Source organism: Centroberyx affinis, unplaced genomic scaffold (assembly GCF_046629955.1).
Source record: "Centroberyx affinis isolate AG114_WGS23_722 - 3 ecotype Tasmania unplaced genomic scaffold, CSIRO-AGI_Caff_v1 ptg002533l_1, whole genome shotgun sequence".
NCBI lineage: Eukaryota > Metazoa > Chordata > Actinopteri > Beryciformes > Berycidae > Centroberyx > Centroberyx affinis.
In genome coordinates, this window is record NW_027280751.1 from 317,460 (window position 1) to 340,036 (window position 22,577).

General features: G+C 40.9%; 1 protein-coding gene across 2 annotated transcripts in view; it reads left to right on the forward strand.

The window, feature by feature from the left end:
- The window catches only part of rab3gap1 (RAB3 GTPase activating protein subunit 1), a 65,492-nt gene that overhangs the window by 31,590 nt on the left and 11,325 nt on the right, over positions 1–22,577 (forward strand). For both annotated transcript variants that reach the window (XM_071534387.1, XM_071534388.1), the window contains exons 18-22: positions 3,954–4,091; positions 13,184–13,411; positions 15,083–15,179; positions 15,705–15,808; positions 16,311–16,426. In XM_071534387.1, coding sequence (XP_071390488.1) covers positions 3,954–4,091; positions 13,184–13,411; positions 15,083–15,179; positions 15,705–15,808; positions 16,311–16,426 — 683 coding nt within the window. The remainder of the gene's footprint in view (positions 1–3,953; positions 4,092–13,183; positions 13,412–15,082; positions 15,180–15,704; positions 15,809–16,310; positions 16,427–22,577) is intronic.

Below are 22,577 nucleotides of genomic sequence, written 5' to 3' on the forward strand. Positions count from 1 at the left end.
CCTGCTAACGTAACTAGAACTGTCAGACAGCTAACGTTAACGTTAATGGGCAAAGGCTGCTGCGTCCATGTACTCCCGAGAAGACGCACTGGAACGCATTGGAATGCAGCATTAAGGTACATATGAGGGGAAAAAAACAAACTGGGATTTTGAAAAAAAAAAAAACCTAGATGTAGATAGATATAGTTCTATTAATGTGTCTTGCACCACATGTGCCCAGCCCGTATGGGCTTACAAGACACAGAGACGTTGAGCTCCACCAAACAAACAAGAACCAGAAACAAATAATAATCAGAACATGCAAATCAAAGTCATACATTCAAATAAACAGCTTTTCCATTCTCAGTTTCCATGCTTTCCCAATGAAAGTGGCCACACTAAAAACTTCCTCTCTGAATAACCATTCCAACTTAAACTCATCTCCTAACCAGAACAACTCAGGCTTCTTTTGCATTTTCTCAAATAAAAGCAGTATTAGTTCCTCATATAGCGTACAATGAAACAAAAAATGAAATTCATCTTCAACAACACCCAGTTCACATACAGTACAAAGTCTCTCCTCCTCATCAATAGAATTGAACCTGCCCACCTCAATAGCCAGAGGGAGGGTGCCAGTTCTCAACTGGGCACACAGAGATCTTCTGGATCTTTCCAAGGGTAAAGTAGGCCAACATAAGGTTCTGGATTATACATGTTTTTAATTTGATTATGTGTTCTAAGTTTTGGTTTGAGCCAGATGTCAGTAGCCCATTTTTCTTTATAGTCGAGAAACAACCTGTGCTTAATATAATGAACGCTCCAACCTAAACCGTTTCTGAAAATATATTGCTGGTCAGAAAACAACATTCATATCATTACACCATGGATAGTTATGTGCTTTATCCCAGTTAAAAACTGGGATATGGAGTTTTGTTGTTTCTGTTGATGTTAGAGCCATCCTACGAGGTTGACCGGTATGGCTTTTTCTTCAGGCCAGAATGTGAACGCAGCACAACACCTTCCAACCTAACATTTTAGGTTGAGCGACTGCTCAGAGACTGTTGTCTGAAGCCTGCTACTATGGTTGTTACGGTTGCTGCCTTACCGCAGTTGATTAGCACGCAGTGATTGGTTTTCCTGGTGGTGCAGCTGGTCCCATGGTTCAGCAGTGCATTGATGATATCAAGGTTCTGTCAGATCCTGGCCAGTGCAGTGCTAAGTGACTGACAGGGGTCACTGAGAACGGCACAGTTGTCTGGGTCTCCTCAGCCTAGCTCCCTTTCTCTTCACTTGTCATCATAATAGGTCTTTCAGTTGGATTATTTTTACCCTTTAGTTATCCAGACAGCCCAGCATACTACTACTACTGCTAAATGCACAAAGGTTTGCACAGTAGTTCGGTCCAAAACGAGGCATACTGTAATATGGGGCCAATCTTCCTGATGGTGGCGCTGTAACAACCATTGAAAGTTCAAAACTTCAAAAATTCATTAAATACAATTTTCTAAGGATCTAGGCCCATGTAAGAAGAATCTTTTGTACCACACCACTACCTAGTGGAAATTGTACCAAATGACGCCATACCAGATTCCAAATAATCTGCAGGCCCTCAGCACTGTACTGTAAATTGTAATGTACAGAGACATTTAAATTTTTCGCCCAATACTTGAAAAATCTCATTGAAAATGAATTTCGAAATTTTGAATGAGGTGTGAATTTTTTCAGAATTGTTTCTGTAAAATTTAAATTATCACTACTATCACACAAGGACTTCTCTATCAATTCATCAAAAAACAACTATACAGGCTGCCTTTTTGACAAAATATATTCAATTTACTTTTAAATTGTTTCACTGCCTCCTTTGTTCAAGCAAAGACAGACAAGAGTTGGAAATTAGCAATAGCTATAAACTCTCTGTGCAGCACATCAGTTTCATGCTCTGTATTGGAACTATGTTAAATTGCATCGTCCCTATCAAATAAAATTAAAAAAAAAAAAAAAAAAAAAAATCTGTAGTAACGGTGGCAAAAGATTTTCTTTGACATTAAAGGATAATTCTGGTTATTTTCCACCTGGTCCTTATTTTCCTATTTTTTGCCATCATGACGATTATGTTCAGAATTTCATCGCTTACTTCACCGTAAAGCTTGGCGTAGCTTCAGTTAGCCACACACCAACAGGACAAATACACTCTCCAACAGTTGAACCTTAAAAGTGATTAAAACATGTCCTTTCAACACAATAACACTCACACTACAATAGGACCTGCCTACATCCAATTTTCAATTATCCATTGCCTGAAACTTGCGTATGTTGCGGTATTACATTATTTTAACTAGCATGAGCTAGACCGTGCAAGAGCTTTGATGCTGCGTTCAGTGCATATTGGATATTCTGTAAATACAACTGCCGGCTGGGAAAGACATTCATGACAACCTCCTTGTGGTAATTACAAGTAGAATATGTGGTAATTTTTGGGGGGCTCCATTATCTCCCACCTGGCATCATGAATTTAGGAAGTGTGTCAACACAAGCAGTAAACATAGCAGGGATCCACCAAAGTCGGCAGTCCAATGTATTAATTAAATATCAAAATTATCAGTTATATTCACTAATACAATAAACGGTACCTAAGAAAATCGAGAAATATCTGCCATAGTTTGTTTATGGTTGATTTTAAATTCATAATACAACGATTTCGGATGTGGGTGTTCCAACAAGTACATCAAGAACGCTTCTGAGCTGAACTTCTTCTGATATAAACTGAACACAGCAGGAAACTGGTAGCCAGTAAAGAAAATTAGAGCTGCAACGATTAATCGATTGATTAGTTGTCAACTATTAAATTAATCGCCAGCTATTTTGATAATCGATTAATCGGTGTGAGTAATTCTTTAAGAAAAATAAGTCAAAATTCTCTGATTCCAGCTTCTTAAATGTGAATATTTCCTGGTTTCTTTCCTCCTCTATGACAGTAAACTGAATATCTTTGGGTTGTGGACAAAACAAGACATTTGAGGACGTCATCTTGGGCTTTGGGAAACACTGATCCACATTTTTCACCATTTTCTGACATTTTATAGACCAAACAACTAATCGATTAATCGAGAAAATAAGCGACAGATTAATCGACAATGAAAATAATCGTTAGTTGCAGCCCTAAAGTAAATAGGAAGTGTGTGACCAACCTAAAAAGTATCAAATGGGCTATTATGACTGAAATGTCATGATTTTTTTTATATAAAGACACGTTTAACTACAGTGCAAATGTTATTGTGTTGAAAGGATGTGTTTTAATCGCTGTTGGAGAGTGTTTTTTCCCTGTGGGAGCGTGTGCAGCAGCAGTACTCCTGATAATTGAAGCTACATCAAGCTCAACTGTGAAGTAATTGATGAATTATTGAACACAATCAATCATCATGATGACAAAACCTAGTAAAATAGAGTCCAGGTTGGAAAAAAAACAGAATTACCCTTTAAAACCACCAGGAACATACTCATACGTAGTCAGACATGGTCATACTGTGAAAAAATACAGGTGGACTCACTTCCTAGCTGGCTTGACAAATTTGTGACTCTGTCTATGGCACGAAAGGTCATGAGATCGAGTGCTGTGTGGTCCTAGGACACTAATGCAGCTGTATACTGGCTGGTTTATGTGAAGTGTCTCCAATGGTTAAAAGGCATTATTTAAATCATAAACATATTTCATTTTGATAGTATTGTCATTAGCCCACATTGTTGAAGCCAAATGTTTGAAAACACAAACAGGAAAGAAGATACTTCAGAAACATGTCGGCCACGCATTATATTGTGACAATTCATACATGCCATTGCAATACAACAAAGTAAAAATCCTCCAGCGCAAATGAATTGAACTGAGTAGACTGAAATAAACTGAAACCTTTGAATGCCAAACAGACAACGCCTCATTTCCATGCTGATTGCACTGCCGTGTGTGTTGGATCTTCCAGGAGCCTGCTCCCATGACGGAGGACCTCCTAGAGGAGCAGTCGGAGGTGCTAGCCAAGCTGGGCACGTCAGCCGAGGGCGCCCACCTCCGCGCCCGCATGCAGAGCGCCTGTCTGCTTTCAGACATGGAGTCTTTTAAGGTGAGACAGAGACACCATGTGCTAATGTACACTCATACATATACCCAAAGGTAGGCTGAACACACACATGCACATAAACTCAAATGCAAGTCATAACAGATCCACACACAATAAGGCAGCAACACATGCTGCCACACATTTACGTATTACTGTTATTACTACTACTGCTGGTATTGCTGCTATTACTAACTTCTAATACTACTGCTGCTGCTACTACTGCTGATACTACTACTGCTACTGTTGCTGCTCCTGCTATTAATACTGTTACTACTATTACTACTATTGCTACTACTACTGCTGCTACTACTATTACTAGTACTGCTGGTGTTGCAGCTATTAGTACTGCTATTATTACTGCTGCTGCTGCTACAATTACTGCTACTGCTGCTATTACTATTGCTACTATTACTACTACTACTAAAGCTGTTACTACCACTTCTACTACTGCTACTACTACTATTACTAGCTACCGGGTTGTTGGAAGCATTATGACAGTGTTTTCTGCTTTTCTCCATTGTGCACTGCCTGGCACTCCCTCGCAGTGCAATCTGGTTGACTAGTGGTTACGTTAGCGTCTGATTCACTCTGTCTCGCCTTATTGGACTTGATGAAAGCTTGGTTGGCCTCTTTATGCAAGCTTTTCAAGAGTACTTTCAAGTTCGTAGGTTTTTTTCCCTTGATAAGCGCTCCACAAATATTACCATTACTGTTCACTACAAGGCACTTGCTCTTATCTGAGGCAGAATCATGCTCAAAATAATCCCAATTATTCTCACTGCTGGCTCCATTGCTTGCTAATTCTGTTACCGATGTGAGTGAGCAACAGGTGCCCAGGCTGCCCGTGAAACATAGCACAATCTTGTTGCATAGTCACGGCATAGCCACAAAAATGGCAAAATGAGAGAGAAAAAAATCTTTCACTCACAATACTAGCTGGCAAAAAGAAAACTAAGGAAAACTAAGGAAATTTCCTTTGCATTTTTGTTTTATTTTAGTTTTAGTTTAGTTTTCGTTTTTTTGTAAACTCTAATTTTTATTTTTATTTCAGGGACAATGTTGTTTTCTTTTTAGTTCACGATAATAGCTTTGGTGGGTGCGATGTATTCATCATCATGCTGGGGGATTGGTGGAGGGACACACACACACACACACACACACACAAGCACAAACGCAGTGTAGGCACGATGGTTTCAGTTGAGATATAGCTTTTAAATGCACAAGGAAGGTTTTTACATGTTAATTCCCCCCAGTCAAGAAAGTAGATGTGTCAAGTCGCTGACTAACCTAAACACCTAAATAAATACCAAGAACACTTAATGTTTTCTATCTAACATTTCTGTGTAACATGCAAGAGCAGATAAACTCAAATTAGTTTGCATTGCCATTGCAAAGTCAGCTTTGTATCAGCTTGCTTGTAGGCCAGTGAAGTATAGCCTACCAGTAAATACAGGGAGGATGCAGTGCAATGTGCAGTCATGGTTTGCAATGGCATGAAGACAATAAATTGAGGTCGCTAACTGACTTATTTAACAGACTTATACTCGCTAACTGAGCTAAATACCATATTATGTCTTTAACATCCCCTTAAGATTTAACATTTAGTTAACTTTACTCACATAATTTGATGGCCTCTCCCAAAATAACATGCTATATCATTGCAATATCGCTTTTGTCCAGCAGATGTCACGGTGAGATGCTGTGTTCATCAGCATGGCTTGGGTCTCAGTGAAAATAAACTTATATATACACCGTAATGGAGTTTGGGATTTTTTTTACAGGGGGGTTTTACAGTTAAGGCGGGGTGTCCTTTTGTTAAGGCAGCTATCTATGCTCGTCAAGTGCTGCGGGAAACCCTGAATGTCTTGTACTAGGCTACATTTTAAACCTGCAATAAGCGATTTCAGACCCTATAACCAATCCCGAAACTAATGTGTGCTATGTGGAGATTTCCTTGAGACATAATGATCAATCAATACTGGTAACCTGGTAACCGGCAAGACTTCTCAGTAGGTATGGTTAGCTTAGCTATTAGCGTTTATCCTTCCATTTGTCCTTCTAGGCCTCCGTAGTGCAGTAGCTTTCACTGTGTGTTATCTACAAAGGTGTTGTGGTTTCTGTCGCCCTCTAGTGGTCAGAAAAATCACTTGTTGCAGCTTTAAATGACCAAATATCAGAGTTTTTTAATTATATTTCCGGTTATTTTCAACCTGGGCCTTATTTTCCAAATGTTTGCCATTTATTTTTTATTGATTGTGTTCAAAATTGTCTCCAAATTTCAATTGGAGAGCATTCACACCTTACACACACAAATATAGGGCCAAAGCAGTAATCTCCAACAGTTGAATTCAAAAAGTGACATTCTTTCAATATAATAACACACTCTGCAATGGGACCTTCCTATATCCCTCTGATTATCCATTGCCTGAAACTTGTGTGTATTGCAGCATTATATATGTCAGTTTAGCTAGCATGAGTTTAAATAGACTGCTGATGCTGTGTGTGTTCATCGGATATTCTGTAAGTCCGACTGCCAACGGTAGAAAAAGTGTTCACATCAAACCTTCTAGTGGTAATTATAGGTAGGATTTGTGGGAGTTTTGGTAGGCTCTATCACAAATTGTGGAAGTGTGTCAACACAAGCAGTAAAAAAAAATATATCAGCAAATGAAAAATGGCAACCACATTCACAAGAAATGAGAAATATCTGCTGTAGTTTGTTTATGGTTGAGTTTAAATTTATCAATACAAATGATAGCCTTTTGAAGATACATGTAACTGTGGTGTGAGTGTTATTGTGTTGAAAGGACGTATTTTAACGGCTTTTTGGATTCAGCTGTTGGCGATTACTGCGTTCGCCATGTGTATTGGAGAGCAGCAGTAAAGTTCTACAGTGAAGTAAGTGATGACATTTTGAACACAATCGAACACAATGAAAAGAAAATAAGGCCCAGGTTGAAAATATTCAGAATTATCCTTTAAATTGTCCCTAAAATTGGCAAGGAGACACCCACAGCTAGAAGCTAGACACTTGCATTGAGGCAGGCACACACACATGCGTCATTATAGTCACTGACAGACAGGAGCAGACACACGCAAACAGGAAAACACACACACACACACACACACACACACACACACACACACACACTGCAGACTGCTGGTGACTGGCACAGGAGCCCATTTGTGTCGTGGGGCCTCTCTGTCAGTGTGTCAGACTTGGGGGGGCCTTAGATTAGATTCAGTCCACCTCACACCAGCACAGGGCACAGTCACGCTAATTACATTATAAATGAAATGCCGGCTCACTAGAATCTAGTATGATGTCTGCCCCGGGTGCAAAGTCTGGAAATGATCGTCAAGAGATGCCCTTAGAAAGTTGAAGGCTGAAAATCTGAAGAATTTAAAGGTATATATATATGCATAAAGTAATTTATAAACTATATCGACGTGGGAGAGTTTGAAAGCCAGAAATCTCAGCACTTGGTTAAGAAATGGTTGAGTCGTTGGTATTGATCAGACAGAACATTTTTAAACATCTGTCAGTCTTCATAAAAAAATCTTTGCTTTCTAGATTAAGTATGCAAATTATCAGAATTTTACATTGTAAACTGAATTTTTGACACTATTTTGAATTCTCCCTCTCTAGGGAAGGACCAGGGGTGGACTTGTAATTTGGGGGCCCTATGCAAAGGCAAGCATGGGGCCCCCTGAATCCCAGCCTTTACGTTAGTCTTTCAAAAAAAATGTTTAATCAACAACCGTAATGTGACACTAGTATACCTCTGTATGCTGGCAGGTTTAGGTGAAGTTCCTCTAACAGTTTAAAGGCGATACTTAGGCCAGTGTTTCTCAAATGGGGGTACTAGTACCCCTAGGGGTAGTTTGAAGGACTGCAGGGGGTACTAGGAAATTTCTAAAAATGTGTTTGTTTTTTTTATATATATATAATAATAATAATGATAATAATAATCTTTATTTATAGAGCACTTTTTAAAAGAAAACAGATAAAAAACTATTTGGTGTATAAAAAACAATACAGTGTTGGAAAAGATAAGAATAGGAAAAGAAAAACATTTTTTAAAGGAAATAAAAGACAGTTCAAAGGAAATTAAAACTCAAGTAAAATCAGGAAAGGCTCTCCGATAAAAGTTTTAAGAAGGGACTTAAAGGAGATCACTGACTCAGCCGACCTGATTTCCTCTGATATATATCGGTTATGTGCGAAACATCCTTTTCTGCAATGACCCAGATCAAAACGAAGCAAAGAAACAAACTGTCTGGAAAAGAGCCTGATCACTGCAGTTGCCTCCCTGCCACCCAGAATGACAAAAATCATAAGTGAAGCACAAGCCCATGTTTCTCACTAACTTGTAAAAGTATTATAAAAGTAATTGACCAGCTCATTTAATGTTCATGTTTACTCTGCCAAATAACATGCAAATGCATTATTTATAATCATTTTGCTTTTTTTCCCTCCTCAAAATGTTTTGTGCTGGTGAAAGGGGGTACTTGGCTGAAAACTGAAAGGGGGTACATTCATAAAAATAGTTTGAGAACCACTGATTTAGGCCAAACAATTTTCATTTTTCTTCTTTTTAACTCATGACTAAATGGCTAAGTTGCTCCCGGTTGCCTTATTGCTGCTTGCAGCTATATTTTATTCTTTATTCTTTATTCTTCTCTGCAAAACTTTGGACTCATAATTCTTACATACTTTCAGCTAGCAGCTCCATTCAAACTTTAAATTGTCAGCTGCTTTAGAAGATGTGTGGAATTTATTATCAATTCAATATATCTGATGGTGGCACTATAACTGCAAGCCAAAAATAAAAATTTAAAAAGACTAGAACTCCACAACAGTTGGTCCTATAGACCTGAAACTTAGCAAACTTATGTGGCTGTCCTTGCTCTACAAATTTCCCACTAGGACCATCATGTTCCACATGTTGGATTTTCTGCAATTTTAAATTTATCGAAAAACTTATTTCAGAATACTCCTGGTGAGTGGTGACCAGAAAAAACAAAACTTTCCAAGAGCCATCTCTGGACCAAGGTCATTAAAGATTGTATTTGATGTTTTACTATCTTAAAGGAATAGTTCACCCAAAAATAAAAATTCTGTCATTATCTACTCGCCCTCATGCCAGTTGAAACACGGGTGAAGTTTGTTAGTCCATATAACTCACAAGGAGGTTGCCAGCACAACTCAGTAGCAGCCTTCTCCAAAACAACTGAAGTCACTTCAGTTCTGAAGTCAGTTCCAATCGAATACGATTTTTGATCAGTTTGTTTGTCCATAGATGGTTTCTGTGAAGTTTGGTCACAATTGGACCAATGGCGAAAGAGGAGATATCAAATGTTCGTTTTTCAAATAAGCCAAAATTGTGCAAAAACCAATGGCAGACATGGGAGGTCCTATTAAAGTTTTAGAGAACCTCTGGCTGCATATGTAAACCAAGTTTGGTGTCGGTCAGACTAATGTTGTGGGAGTTATGGCCTCCTATGTGTAACGTGTGTTTTATTTTTGATTATATCACCATCATCTGGCCGATCAGGGTCATATTTCTTGAGTCACAAGATACCACCAATATCTATCAATTTGTCAAATGGCATTTCTCTATCACTTACCATTTCACAGGAAATTACAAAAATGTGTGAGGAGAATAAAAAAGAAATATTGCCGTAAGCGGCAATTGCGAATTTCAAGCCTTTCTGGCCATGTTGTGGAAATCCAGTTGCCATAGAGCAATGCAAAGCTTTGTAATATTAAATGCTATTCCTCTTATTGAAGGATATCATGACAATATTATAGGCCTAGAGCCTATGTTGCAAGTTTCATAAAATTATATTGATTTTGACATATGAATTATTTGCATTTGTAGCACCTCCTGATGGCCGAGACAAATGCACCTTGTTCCATGTACCATAATGACATCTTATTCAATCTAAACAATATACTGATTATAACAAATTGAGCTAATCATGTCATGACATAAGAAATACAATCATCTTTTATGGAATCAAAGTAAGAGATCCCAGACACTTACAAACAATCCCAGCCACTTATAAACATCCATGTTGGTAACAAATGAAGTGATGAAATACTGACGAACATATGTCTGTCCCAGAAAAATGAATAAAATTGGATTTAAAAATCCATAAAATTGGAATAGCAGGTGTATGGGTGCTGAGGCACTACCTAAACCTCTTTTTGAGCCAGGAAAAACCCTGTAAATCAGTGCAGGTTTTCAGAATGAACTGCTATCATGGCTGCATGAGTTCTGCCTTCAAGATTTTGCTTTTTCTGAAGGTGCTCAAACAGTGTCATCATATTGTCATGATAGTTCTATATATATGAATTACCCTCAAGAGAATAGAACAAGAAATTTCATTTGTAACGGCTATTCAATTGCACACTGAACTGTAACTTCTTTGTCTCTGCATGTTTACTAAAAACTGTCTTGTTAGAAACATCCTAACTATCTAAATGCATCAACTTAAGGATTTGATTGGTTTGTGCCATGGGTGTTTTTCTCTCCCTATCCTTTAAACAGTGGTAGCTTTAGTATTAACATCCACAGCTTCACTAATTTTTCTCCAGAGAGCTATTGATTATCATAGGCATTCTTTTAGGTTCTAAAGAGGTCAGATGCTCTGGATTTTCTGCTGAGTACAACTCTACCTGCTGAGGTTTTAAGTCGAGGGCATCGTTTCTGCGCTAATCTGGAGGGAATACAAACCCTGCCCGTTTTACCTGGCAAGCGTTAACAAATGATGTTCACCCAAAACGTTAAGGGGGCGCAACTTTTTTTGTCACATTGCGGTGCCCTGTTTTTTGTAAGTGTCCCACTAAGTGCTCTACTTTTGAGTAAATTCTGTGGCACATCCTTTTCACAAAGCTTAAAGTTCAACAAAAGCTGTGGTTGAAATAAGTTTGTGTGAATCCTGTGTACTCAGGTACTGCAGTAAATGGGCCCCCTAAGCTAGGAGAATGGCCTCTAAATTTAGCGGGAAACGGGCCTGTAATTGTGCTTAGCCAAGCATAATCTGGCATTTTGGCTTTAATTACCAGCTCCCTCTGGGCGCAAAGCAGACACAGGATGGCTATGATGAATGGTGTGACTTAGGAATATGACAGCCTTAGCATCCTGGATGATCCACCAAGCCCCTCGCTTCCCCTAATACCACTACTACAGTATGCTCTCTTTCTCTCTCACTCGTGCACACAGACACACACACACACACACACACACACACACACACACACACACACACACACACACACGCAGCATCTTTTCCTGAAGGGGACATCAGGAGCAGCTCGGGCCCCCCTGGGGCTACAGAGAAACCTCCTGTCTCCAAAATGCTGGGTGAGACCCTGTCATCAATCCCTCCCAGCAGCCAACTGTCTCCCCACTCCCCATCCCTCCCAGCAGCCTCCTCTGCTCTAGTCCAGCCATCCTTCTCATTAATTATCCAATGTGAGTGGAGCACAGAATGTTCCAGGAAAAACACACACGTAGAACACCATGCAGTGTGTAAAGGTCAAACACTAGCAAAAGTTACACTGGATGGATTTGTCAGGTGGTCTCATTCCCAGAGAGCAGACTGGGAGACTGAGCCATTTCCCCATTGTGCCCTGATTATGAGCTGGTGGTTTTGGAATGAGGCAGTCCAATGATGTCTGATCATCCAAGAGTGGGTAGAATGGCTTTTTGCGCAGTGTTTGCCATTAGATGATGCACAACACTGAGATCTAGCAAAAAATACTTCGATACCCACACACACAGTAGGGATAGTGGCTATTGATGCGCCACTTGTTAATGTGCCTGTCAGACTTTATTTCTAAATTGAGGGGAGTGGGCAGTCCACAGTATTTACTTTGTTATTGTCAGAATATTGACTGAGGAGAGACTGGAACGCATTAGATAGATCACAGCACACAGTAGCTTGAGCCTGGATAGTTAATGCATACCAGCAACGTCAGCCGAAGGGAGCTTGAATGATTTCATGAGACTGAATGCGTACCGAGTCGGCCATCCAGGCCAGGCGGGGCTTTGTCCTGTGCGGTCCACTTTGGGCCAAGTTGGAGAGGATCACCTCTCTCCCTACTTAAGTATTTCTATAATCCCAGATATCAAGATAATGTTCCTAATTCACAAAGGCAATACATTAATTCCTGATGTTAGTTGAGATGCAATGGTTTGTACAACTCCACAGCTCTTTATTTTAGAATGTTTTAAAGTTTTACAAAATGAATTCCAAATTGACAAAATGGCTCATTGCAACTCATTTTTGCTGCAATTGCTGCAATTGGGCTTCCATAAGAGTCACAGGAATGAAACATGGAATATGTTGTCCATCTGGAGCTCCTGCTGATGGCCATTTGGAAACTGCTAAGTGTCAGTACTAGTGCCAACTAGTCATTTCAATTTTAGCTGTCCACTAATGCTATCACTGTTGTTTTTTTTATGAAGGTTTTCTGATTTGTGAACTAACAATACAAACTTAATATAGGGCTTTCGGTGTAATATGTTTGAGCCCTTATGGAGCATACCTTACCCCATACACTCTGTATCTGTATATAGCGACTGTAGCATTGCACTCAATTACATATGGAGGACCACAAGTGCCACGGAAATAGTAATAAAACATTTCATTAATTAATAACTAATTGCACGATAAAAATAGGCATTAATACATTTGTGTACAAATTAATTCATTAATCTATGAATCAATTTTTTTTTTATTGATGGATTAATATTGCATTTGTAAATTATTTTTATAATTCCTCTTTTTATTGCCCATTAAAATATCAAATAATGAATTACTTTGTAATTTAGTCTATTTATTCATAGATTAATAAATTAATGTGTAAACAAATGTATTAATGCCTATTTTTATTGTACTTTATTACTATTTCCGTGACACTTGTGGTCCTCCATAATTACATGGCTCTTTATGGAAGTCAGAAAATGTCCTTGATCGCACGGTTAGAGAGACACTGATGCAGGTTCAGATCAGTGTAACTTGAATTCATAGCTGTGAGCCCAGGTTGAAATGTTGACCCACGGTTCCTCCTCTCTCCATAGGCAGCCAACCTAGGCTGTGTTCTGGAGGACTTTGTGCGCTGGTACTCGCCCAGGGACTACGTGGAGGAGGAGGTGGTTGACGAAAGGGGTGACACGGTGGTGAAGGGCGAGCTCAGTGCCAGGATGAAGATCCCAGGAAACATGTGGGTGGAGGCCTGGGAGACAGCCAGGGCCACACCCGCACGCCGCCAGAGAAGGCTGTTCGACGATACCAAGGAGGCCGAAAAGGTAGCCTTGCAGTAAAGCTGGACATGGGCTTGAGTCCATGTCCAGTCCAATCTGAATCCCAAAATTAGAATAATTTGCTTTTAAAAATTACTAATGATAGTTTTTTAATATAAGCCTAGCACAAGCCTAAGCAATTGTCTGAATGTTGTTGTTATCCTGTGTGGTTCTCTGTTCTGTATTGTGCTTATATTGGTTCTTTTTGAGTGATCCCTTATGATTATATGCTTTTAGCCTCTTTGATTGCTTTTGGTGTTCTTAATGTCTGAGTAAAGTGTGACAAGTGAAATGTACTTTAAATCCATTTGATTTGGTATGGTTTGTATCTGACCCAACCCAAGCCCATTGGATCTAATAACACATCCTAACATATCCTGTTGGGTTTGTGTATAAATATCATGCTTTTCTATGGAGGGAGTTATATTTAGAAAACATCCATTAGCTTTTTTGTTGTACTCTGTTTCCTGGACGATTAGCCATGGTCAAAAACAGTTTGAGTACAGGCTTGAAACTTCAGTGCTGACTTTTCAAAGTGGCATCAAGTATTCCCTCTCTCTCCTGTTCTCAGAAGCAATCCAGCAATCCTTGCTGTTCCTTTGTCACACATTGAAATGGTGGGAAAAAGACGGTGGATGATGCTCTTTTCTAGTGGTTGAGATCTCCATGTTGAAGATGAAGCAGTGTATTAAAGTTACAGTATGAACAGCACTGGCAGGCAAGGGAACTGCTGATACTGCCCAGCGCCCAGGTGCCACTGCAATCTGCCCACTCGGCCCTGTTTCTGCCTATCACTGTGCAGCGAGCTGCTTTAAGTGGGTCAGAACACAAGGTGTCCCTGACAAGGGTCCCTGCACCGACTACCCCCCCCCCCCCACCCCTGTCTCCTCCTTTCCCTCTTGGAGAGTTTAAACAGAGTTCAGGGGGACCTTGGCAAGCCTTGAAAGTCATCATCCCCTCCACCCACTCCACTAGACTTGTCCTTCAGCAGTCTGCCAGCCATGCCACAGCCTCTCTTTGGGGAAACTCCAGGTGCAGGATTTAGTTTGGAATTAATTTGCTGGTTTAATTTTTCTCTTTCCCCCCTCCTCCTCCCTCCCCTTTTCCTTGCTCCAGTAAGTTGTCCTCGGAGATGACAGAAGTGCTTATATATTCACGCTGCTCTGATTGCAGTCAAGATCATCATCGTAGCGAGGTCACCTGGCAACAAGAGTCTTCCGTTTCCTAATGTACAGCCTGAATGTTTTTTTTTTTCCCTAGCTCTCTGAACAGAAGTGCCTCAAGGCTTTGTGCTGTTATTAGGGGACAGTGGAATCAGATCAGGCGCCCCTCCGAAATCTCATCACCCACCTCCACACCCCCTAACCCCCTCTAACAGTAACAAATGACCCTCTACTCTCCTCCTTTGTATAAAAAAGGCACATTAAAATGCAGCACAGCCTCTGCTTGGCTACAATTGCGTTTATGCGACAGCGCCCTCATAACTCAAAAAAAAAAAGAGAGCGAATGAGCCACTTACTCAAAAGAACAATGCCTTTTGAAATGTCAAGTACCATGCTGGGGTTCATGACAGCCTCTGCAATCATAATAGGTGTAAGAGAGGGGAGGGAGCAAGAGGCAAGCAGAAGCAAGAGGAACGGGAAAGCTAAACTTTGGTTTTGATGTGTCTCCTCTCAGGTTCTGCACTATTTAGCGGTGCAGAAACCCGCAGACCTGACTCGCCACCTCCTGCCCTGCATACTCCATGCCGCTATTCTGAAGCTGAAGGAGGAGGGTGAGTGCCAACCCCAGTGACACGTGTTGGGCAGTTTGAATTCTCAGCGAGGCATTATGTGGCTCCTAGATAGATAAAGCCTATTAGAATGATTGGTGTGTCCAGGTACTTCTCAGTTTAACCATAACATATTGTCAAAGTGCCATTGTTGAAAGTGTAGCTGGAGACTAGGGGCCATATCTCCTCTCCTCAGAGGCTTTCTACATACAGACCCAGGACACTGTGTCCTCTCTCAGGCACAAAGAAAATCAACATTTGAACAACTATCATTTGGAGGACAGTGTGAGCGTGCCGCCCTGTATGGTCATGGCTCAGCAGACTAAAGACTGTGTTTATGACAGATCAGTCAGATAGATACTCATTATCCCTCTTTATTTTTCTGATTTGATCTCTCTCTTTTATTCTGTCTTCTTTGCTCTCCCTCCTTCATTCATTCACCTGCTCTATCCTTATCACTCTTTTCGCCGTTGTATCTCTATCATTTTTCTCTTGTATTGTCTTTCTCTCTCTTTTCTCCCGTTACAGAGTCAGTGGAAGACATTCCATCGGTAAAGAAGGCCATCCAGCAGGCTACCTCTCATGCCAGCAAGGTGCTGCACCACCCCAGCCCAGACTACAAGAAGCTAGAGGTCAGTGACAAGTAGGATTTGAAATTAACTCTAGCGGTAGCTGGTCAGTTTTCTTTATGGGGCTGGTAATCTCCTGTCAGCCACATTGACAGGTAGCTGACTTGTGTTAAGTTATTCCATTCTACTCTAAAAACTACTGTGGTTGCTTAGAAATTAAATTAGCTGGTAAATTCTGTTGGTTGGTTGACAAAAATAACGTATTGGACTGTAGCACAGCATGACATTTTCCAAGAACTTTTTCACCTGCACTCACTGATTGTACTGTAGCACATTCTCTGAATACATAGCCTTCGTGTTATCATCAAAATTATAATTTCCCCTTTGGGATTTTCAGTATTCAGCCAGTCTTTCAATCATCGAGCCATTCCTGTGTTCATTCCTTGGGTCATTCAGTTATTCAGTCATACATTTGTCGATGTGTTGGACCATAGGCAGGCCTTATGTGAAGTCACTGGCCCTTGTCCTGACAGTGTGTGTGTGTGTCGACTTCTTCCAATGGCAGGATGTCATCAACCAACTGATGGCCGTTGAGACAGTCATTGCCCGGGCTCGCTCGCTCAAGGCCAAGTTTGGCATCGGCAAGGTCGAGAAGGGAGAGGACGCAGCTGAACTAGAGAAGTAAGTTACACTCCCAATTTTAGAGTAGACCCCTTTACAAAAAAATCCCCTCTAGATATAGCATGAGTGGATCCCAAAAAACTGGATTTATATAAAAGAAGCACGGTGTAAGGCTTGTCAGAGCCTTCTAATACTTTGAGGTCTGCTCATAGATCTTTTCACCAGCTGAAACTTGACTGAATATGAAGCCAAGCTTATGAAAGGATGAACTTTCAGCTCAATTTAACTTGACTTGAGGTTGTGTATAAGATTTCCCCTGCAATTTTATGTGGCAGACATATTGTGTCCATCCCTCCTCTCCACGCCTCCTCTCATCCCTCTGTTGCTCATCTGCCTCCTCTCATGTGTACCTTCCCAACCTGTCTCTTTATTAATATCACTAGGCTACTTTCATTTCATCAGCAGCACTGCTCTCCAAGGGAGCTTTGTGGAAGTGCTAATAAATGTTGGATAAACAGACACAGCGCGAGACGACATTTGAATGGACCTTAGTGGGGGGCTTATAGTACCCTCTCTGCCACCTACGTCCTGTGTCAGTAGCCAGCACACTTTTATTAAAGTCCCAACAACAACACAATGCGATCTTCTCCTCATTCAGGCCATGTCAGCCTTTAATAACTAAGAGTTTGAGAGCACTGTGTGTGTGAGCGTACACACACACACACACACACACACACACACACACACACACACACACGCACACAGGTTTGATGTTTGATGGCCCAAAGTTTTAAGTTGTGTTATACCCAGAAATGCATCTTAATGGGGTTGACTGGCAATACATAGAACATGTGACACTAGGTCCTTTAAAACCAATAGAAACAAAATTCTTTTAGGTGGGCCACCCCACAAAACTTGCTGTGTGCTTGTTTTAAGGAATGTTACGAATCTGTTTATAATTTAACAGATTGGCCGGGACAGACCCAACTTCGCACAGTACAGCTATGGGACAGTGGCCTAATGTGTAAACAGACAGGAAGATTTTATCAGGAGAAAGTGAGAGAGAGTGTTCGTTAGTGTTCAAGACCTGCAAGGGGACACACACACACACACACACACACACACACACACACACACACACACACACACACACACACACACACACACACACACACACACACACACACACACACACACACGGCTGGCCTCATTAAGAGGACACCCAGGGCTGGCCCTGGAGCACCAGCCTCTTCTCTGCAGACCCAGCGTCCCAGCCGAGGTGCCCTGTCACTGGAGACTTATGGGCAGTATTTTCTACTATTAGATTCTCTGCAATTTTACCTAGATAAGATGACTTTAAAAAATGTTGTATTAGTAATCAAGTCACTGGAAAACAAGGCAAATTTTGAAAACTATTTTCTTCTAAATTTACTTCACCTCGAAATCAATTTCCTGGCTTTTTTAAGTACTTAAAATTAATTAAAGGTGCAATACGTAAGATTTAACTGCACCACAGCCCAAAATGACCATAATATACAGTATCTGCAATAGGCTGATAATGTCTCATTCATTTAGTTAAATTTTACTTTGTTTGTTTCGTCATATCACCATGTCCGACCATCTGTTTTAAAAAAATATATATTTATATACATTTGTATGGCTCAGATATGCAACAGACCACTGCCTAGTCCGACAAAAATAGGAGCCATGCCTACAGCTCTGATCCGGCTGCAGCCAGTGAAGCAGCTGCATTGAAGGAAATGACTGTGTATCTGATCCGACACTTCTGCCATGAACGGACGCAACAGAAACGCACCCAGTTTAGTTGAGCCATTGTACTGTAATATTAGTAAACAAACAAAACAAAAGACAATGAAGTCATTGATCGCGATTGCTTGTGTGACAAATAATCTTCAGATAAAACACCAGCCCTGCAGCCCGAGCGGTGGTTTGTGAGCAATCAAATTATTGTCATACAGTGACACATTTTGATAAATCTGATTTATAATTTTTAGGAAGCTAAGAAGTAGGCTAGATGACAAACTTAAACTAAGGTGGTGATAACAACTCACTGTGTGTATTTTTGTGGTGCAAAATGTATAAGTTGGTAGGTGCTTTGTCAGTGGCCATTTGAGGTTAGGGTTAATCTTGGAATGATTTGGATGATATACACTCTTTTGTTCACTGGAGTGTGGAGGATTATTTCACTCAGAATTAAAATATAATTGTTAAAATGATAAATGATTTTGACCATACTAAAATATTAATTAAAATGAAAATAGAAAAAGGAAAATTGAAGATGAAAAGAGAAATGGAAAAGATTAACAGGCAATTTGAAAATGCAAAGTGAAATAGAAAACTTCGAGGAAAAAAAGCTCTTGATTTATGTTTTAACGACCACTACTTGTGAAATGATGCCCCATTTTCATTCTGAGTGAAATAATCCTCCATACTGGAGGGGTGTCTTCCCTGTCTTGTGCGGGCTGAAGAACCATCACTAACTATTCAATCTGGTGACGTATGACTGCAAGAGTAATAGGCATTGGTGCACTTACTTTTTGTGTACTATAATCCTAATACTCGAAGCAAGTCTGTAGAGATGAACGGGGGAAATATCCTCTTTTAAAAACAAAACTTAAGGAGTCAAAAATGAAACATTTGGTAGTGTGGACACAAACGTTGCTAGTACCCCAAAAAACCTATCCTGTCCTATAATACCCTTTTTACACCAAAATTAGGCGATTGACTCCTTTCCCATTGGCAGTAGATGAGTTTGCCTTTCTGTTTTGGTGTGTCACGTTCGACGTCACGAACGCACCGGAAAACAGGGTTAGCAAACAGTAGAAAGCAGCATGGAGGCCAGTGAAAATGTTACGGTGGTTACTTTTTTATATCTTTTTACTTCAGTCTCCCTTTCAAACTCAACGCCGACTGAACGGTGCCGTGCCATTGTTCCGACGGCCCATTATTCCGAATTTTCTCCCCTCAAGTTTCTCAAACAAACAGAAGCACATGGCTAATTATTATGCAGAATGACGTCATCGGACCTTCCCGGGAGCAACGGAGGAAGAATATCTCTAACAATAGCTCTATAGCTCTAACAATCCTACTTCCCTGGTTGGAATTATGCAGCGTTCCATGCAGCAGTGACATTACGATGGTAGTGAGGGCTTAGTCCCCTAAGAAGAACAAGCTACTCACGTTTTCTTCATGGACGCACATGGTCTGATGTTTGGAGCAGCTGAGTGGTGTAGTTGGTAAGTTACCGGACGTCAGTTCCGACAGCCATATATATAAAAAAATAAATAAATAACAATAATGTTCCTGCCCGGCTATTTACTCGCCAACGTCCGGGACTTCGACGCGCGTCAAAGCATCGCATCGGAAAAGGGGCGAAAATTAGCGTGTCCACCCGGGTGTCATGTTCCCATCACTGCCGATCGGAGCTGGAGCCGATACATACCCGTGACTACTGCAGAGTCATGTGACCCGGGAATGAATGCCGATTGGACAAAAGCCAGATGTTAGTGGGTGTTGAAAGGGGCTTAATTGGTTCTCAAGCTTCTTGGCACCCTGAAATGGGCTGACCATGTACAAAAGGGCCTGCAGCTCTTTCAAGGATAATTCTGATTATTTTCAACCTGAGCCTTATTTTCCTATTTTCAAATCAAAAGTGATCAAATTTCATCACTTACTTCCCTGTAGTTCGCAACGAGCACTGCTCTCCAATACACACACACACAGGGGCAGCGTAATCGCCAACAGTTGAACTCAAAAAGCAATTAAAACACGTCCTTTCAACACAATAACACACACACTGCCCTTAGACATGTGTTTGAATAACTGTGATTGAACAATTATCACATGGCATTTCAGCTATAGTTGTCCGTTTGATACTTTTCAGCATTGCTCACACACTTCCTTGTTTACTTTTCTGGATGCCGGTCTTCTGCTGGCGTTCACGTCATATTGGAAGAACATGGGAAGTTGGGTTGAGTTGCATGGGCGCATGTGATTAGAACTCCGAAAATCATCTCCGAGGTAGGGAACCCCGACTAGGATGTGATGTTTTAGGCTTTTTCAGGATTTCAGGTATGATTCTTATTCAGAGTCTAGCATGTTGGTCCGACTTATTCCACCTCCCCCTTTTCTCACTCATCCCTTCTCTTCTGTCATTCACAACTTCTCTGTCTTTTCTTCCTCTCTATCCCCCCATTTCTTTCAACTCTTTTCTCTTCTGTCGTCTTGCTCTCTTTCCATCTCTCTCCTTCAGTGGCTGTTTGGGCTGATATGCTGTTGAGGTTTGCAATGTGTGGTACTATACTGCTGTATGATGTATTGCTGCTTTGTTAATCGTTGCAGTGTGTACTGATGTATGTTAGGTGTATTGTTGCATTAGGCCTTGTTGCTCTATCTGTTATGTCTGTTGGGGTTGAGAGTTGAGGTGGGGGCTTGTGAGCAAGTGTGTATGGGCGGGTGTGTGAGCGAGTGGTGGCACTTGTTGAGGTGTGTGTGTGTGTGAGTGTGAACATAGAGTAGAGTAAAGTAAACTTTATTGTCCCCGAGGGGAAATTTGTCTCGGGCACAGTGGTACAATCCGTTGCTTCACATAAAAAAAACATCACAAAACATGAGAAGCGTTCACAGTTGCTTCACATAAAAACATCTTAAAGACATAAAAAAGACATTTGACTATACATTTGACATTGACAACACGACGGCTTAAAAAGAAACTAGGAATTAAAGTATTTATTGCACATTGCTCTATTGCACTAAGATTTAGAATTAGAGTTCAGGACGACATACAACGTCCAAAAATTCGAAACCAGTGTTTACAATGAAGGTGCACACAACGCCCGGCCATGACTTCCAGCACGGCTCAGAGTCTTGGAGCGCCACTCTTGTTTTCCACTATTGCTGTTAAACCCAGAACAAGACCCACAAATCAATATTAGATATGCGGCTTGAAATTTATCATTGTGAACAAAAGTAGCAGGCTATCTAATATTTTAAAAGCAATAACTCGGTTTTATTTTGTCAGCTGACATTTTGTTTTCCATTTAAAAAACACAGCCTAGTAAATCAAAGGCTATCCAGTATGTCCATTCATTCGCTTTATGAATGGCCCTCAAAAAAAAAAAACGACGACGAAAGATGGATGAGGAACGGTTAATCAATGAAGTAGGTAAATATCCGGAATTATACGCCACCAATCACAGATTATTCAAGGATAAGCAATGAAAGTCGGCAGCTTGGAGGAAGATTGCGGGAGTTAACGGGACGTACCGGTAAATTTTAACATTATAACGTTAATCTATTTTACATGTTAACATCTACTGGAGCTCTCTGTGCGATGCTTCCTATGTGGTTTACCTGTGCCTTGTCCTGTCCTCTCGTCCCGTGTGTGACCCCCTTTATAGGTATGGGGTGTTTTTCTGAGCTCACTGTGGCTGCTTTGGGTGTCTTTTAGGCAAGATGTTTCAAAAGTTAAGTCTCTTTCTCTCTGTCTCTTTGTTTCTCTCTCTCTTTCTCTCTCTCTCTCTTCCCCTCTGCCTTTCTCTTACTCTCTCCCCCTCTCTCTTTGTCTTTCTATCTCTTTCTCTCTCTCTTTGTCTCTTTCGCTCCCTCCCTTTGTCTCTCTCCCTCTACCTTTCTCTCTCCTTTTTCTAGTCTCTCTCTCTCTCTCTTCTGCCTGTCACTCTCTCCCTCCCTCTCATTCTTCCTCCCCTTCTCTCCCTCTCTCACTGTCTTTGTCTCCCCCCTCCCACTCCCCCCATCTCTCTCTCTCTCTCTCTCTCTCTCTCTCTCTCTCTCTCTCTCTCCTAATCTGTTATTGCAGTGTGGGGCTGCAGTTGTGTGACGGTGTGTGGATGTGTGTGGGCGTGGTGGAGGTGTTCTTGGCAGCATGTGTGGGGTTTGAGATGTGGGGAGGTTGTATTTTATATTGTGTATGGCAGGTTTTTTTGGGGTGTTTTTCTTGTAAGTGACATAAGGACATCAAACGCCGCCCCTATGTTGCCAAAGCTGTACAGTACATCAGTTACAGATTGATATTTTCACATTAAATTCCCTTCCCCCTTCTATCACTGTGTGTGTATTCCGGTACCTGGACAGGCTCTTGGTTGCTGCATACTTAGCTCCTATACCCAGACCCTTCACTACACAGTGAGTGTCAGTAGTTTTATGTGCAAGTAATTAATGTGTTGTGTGA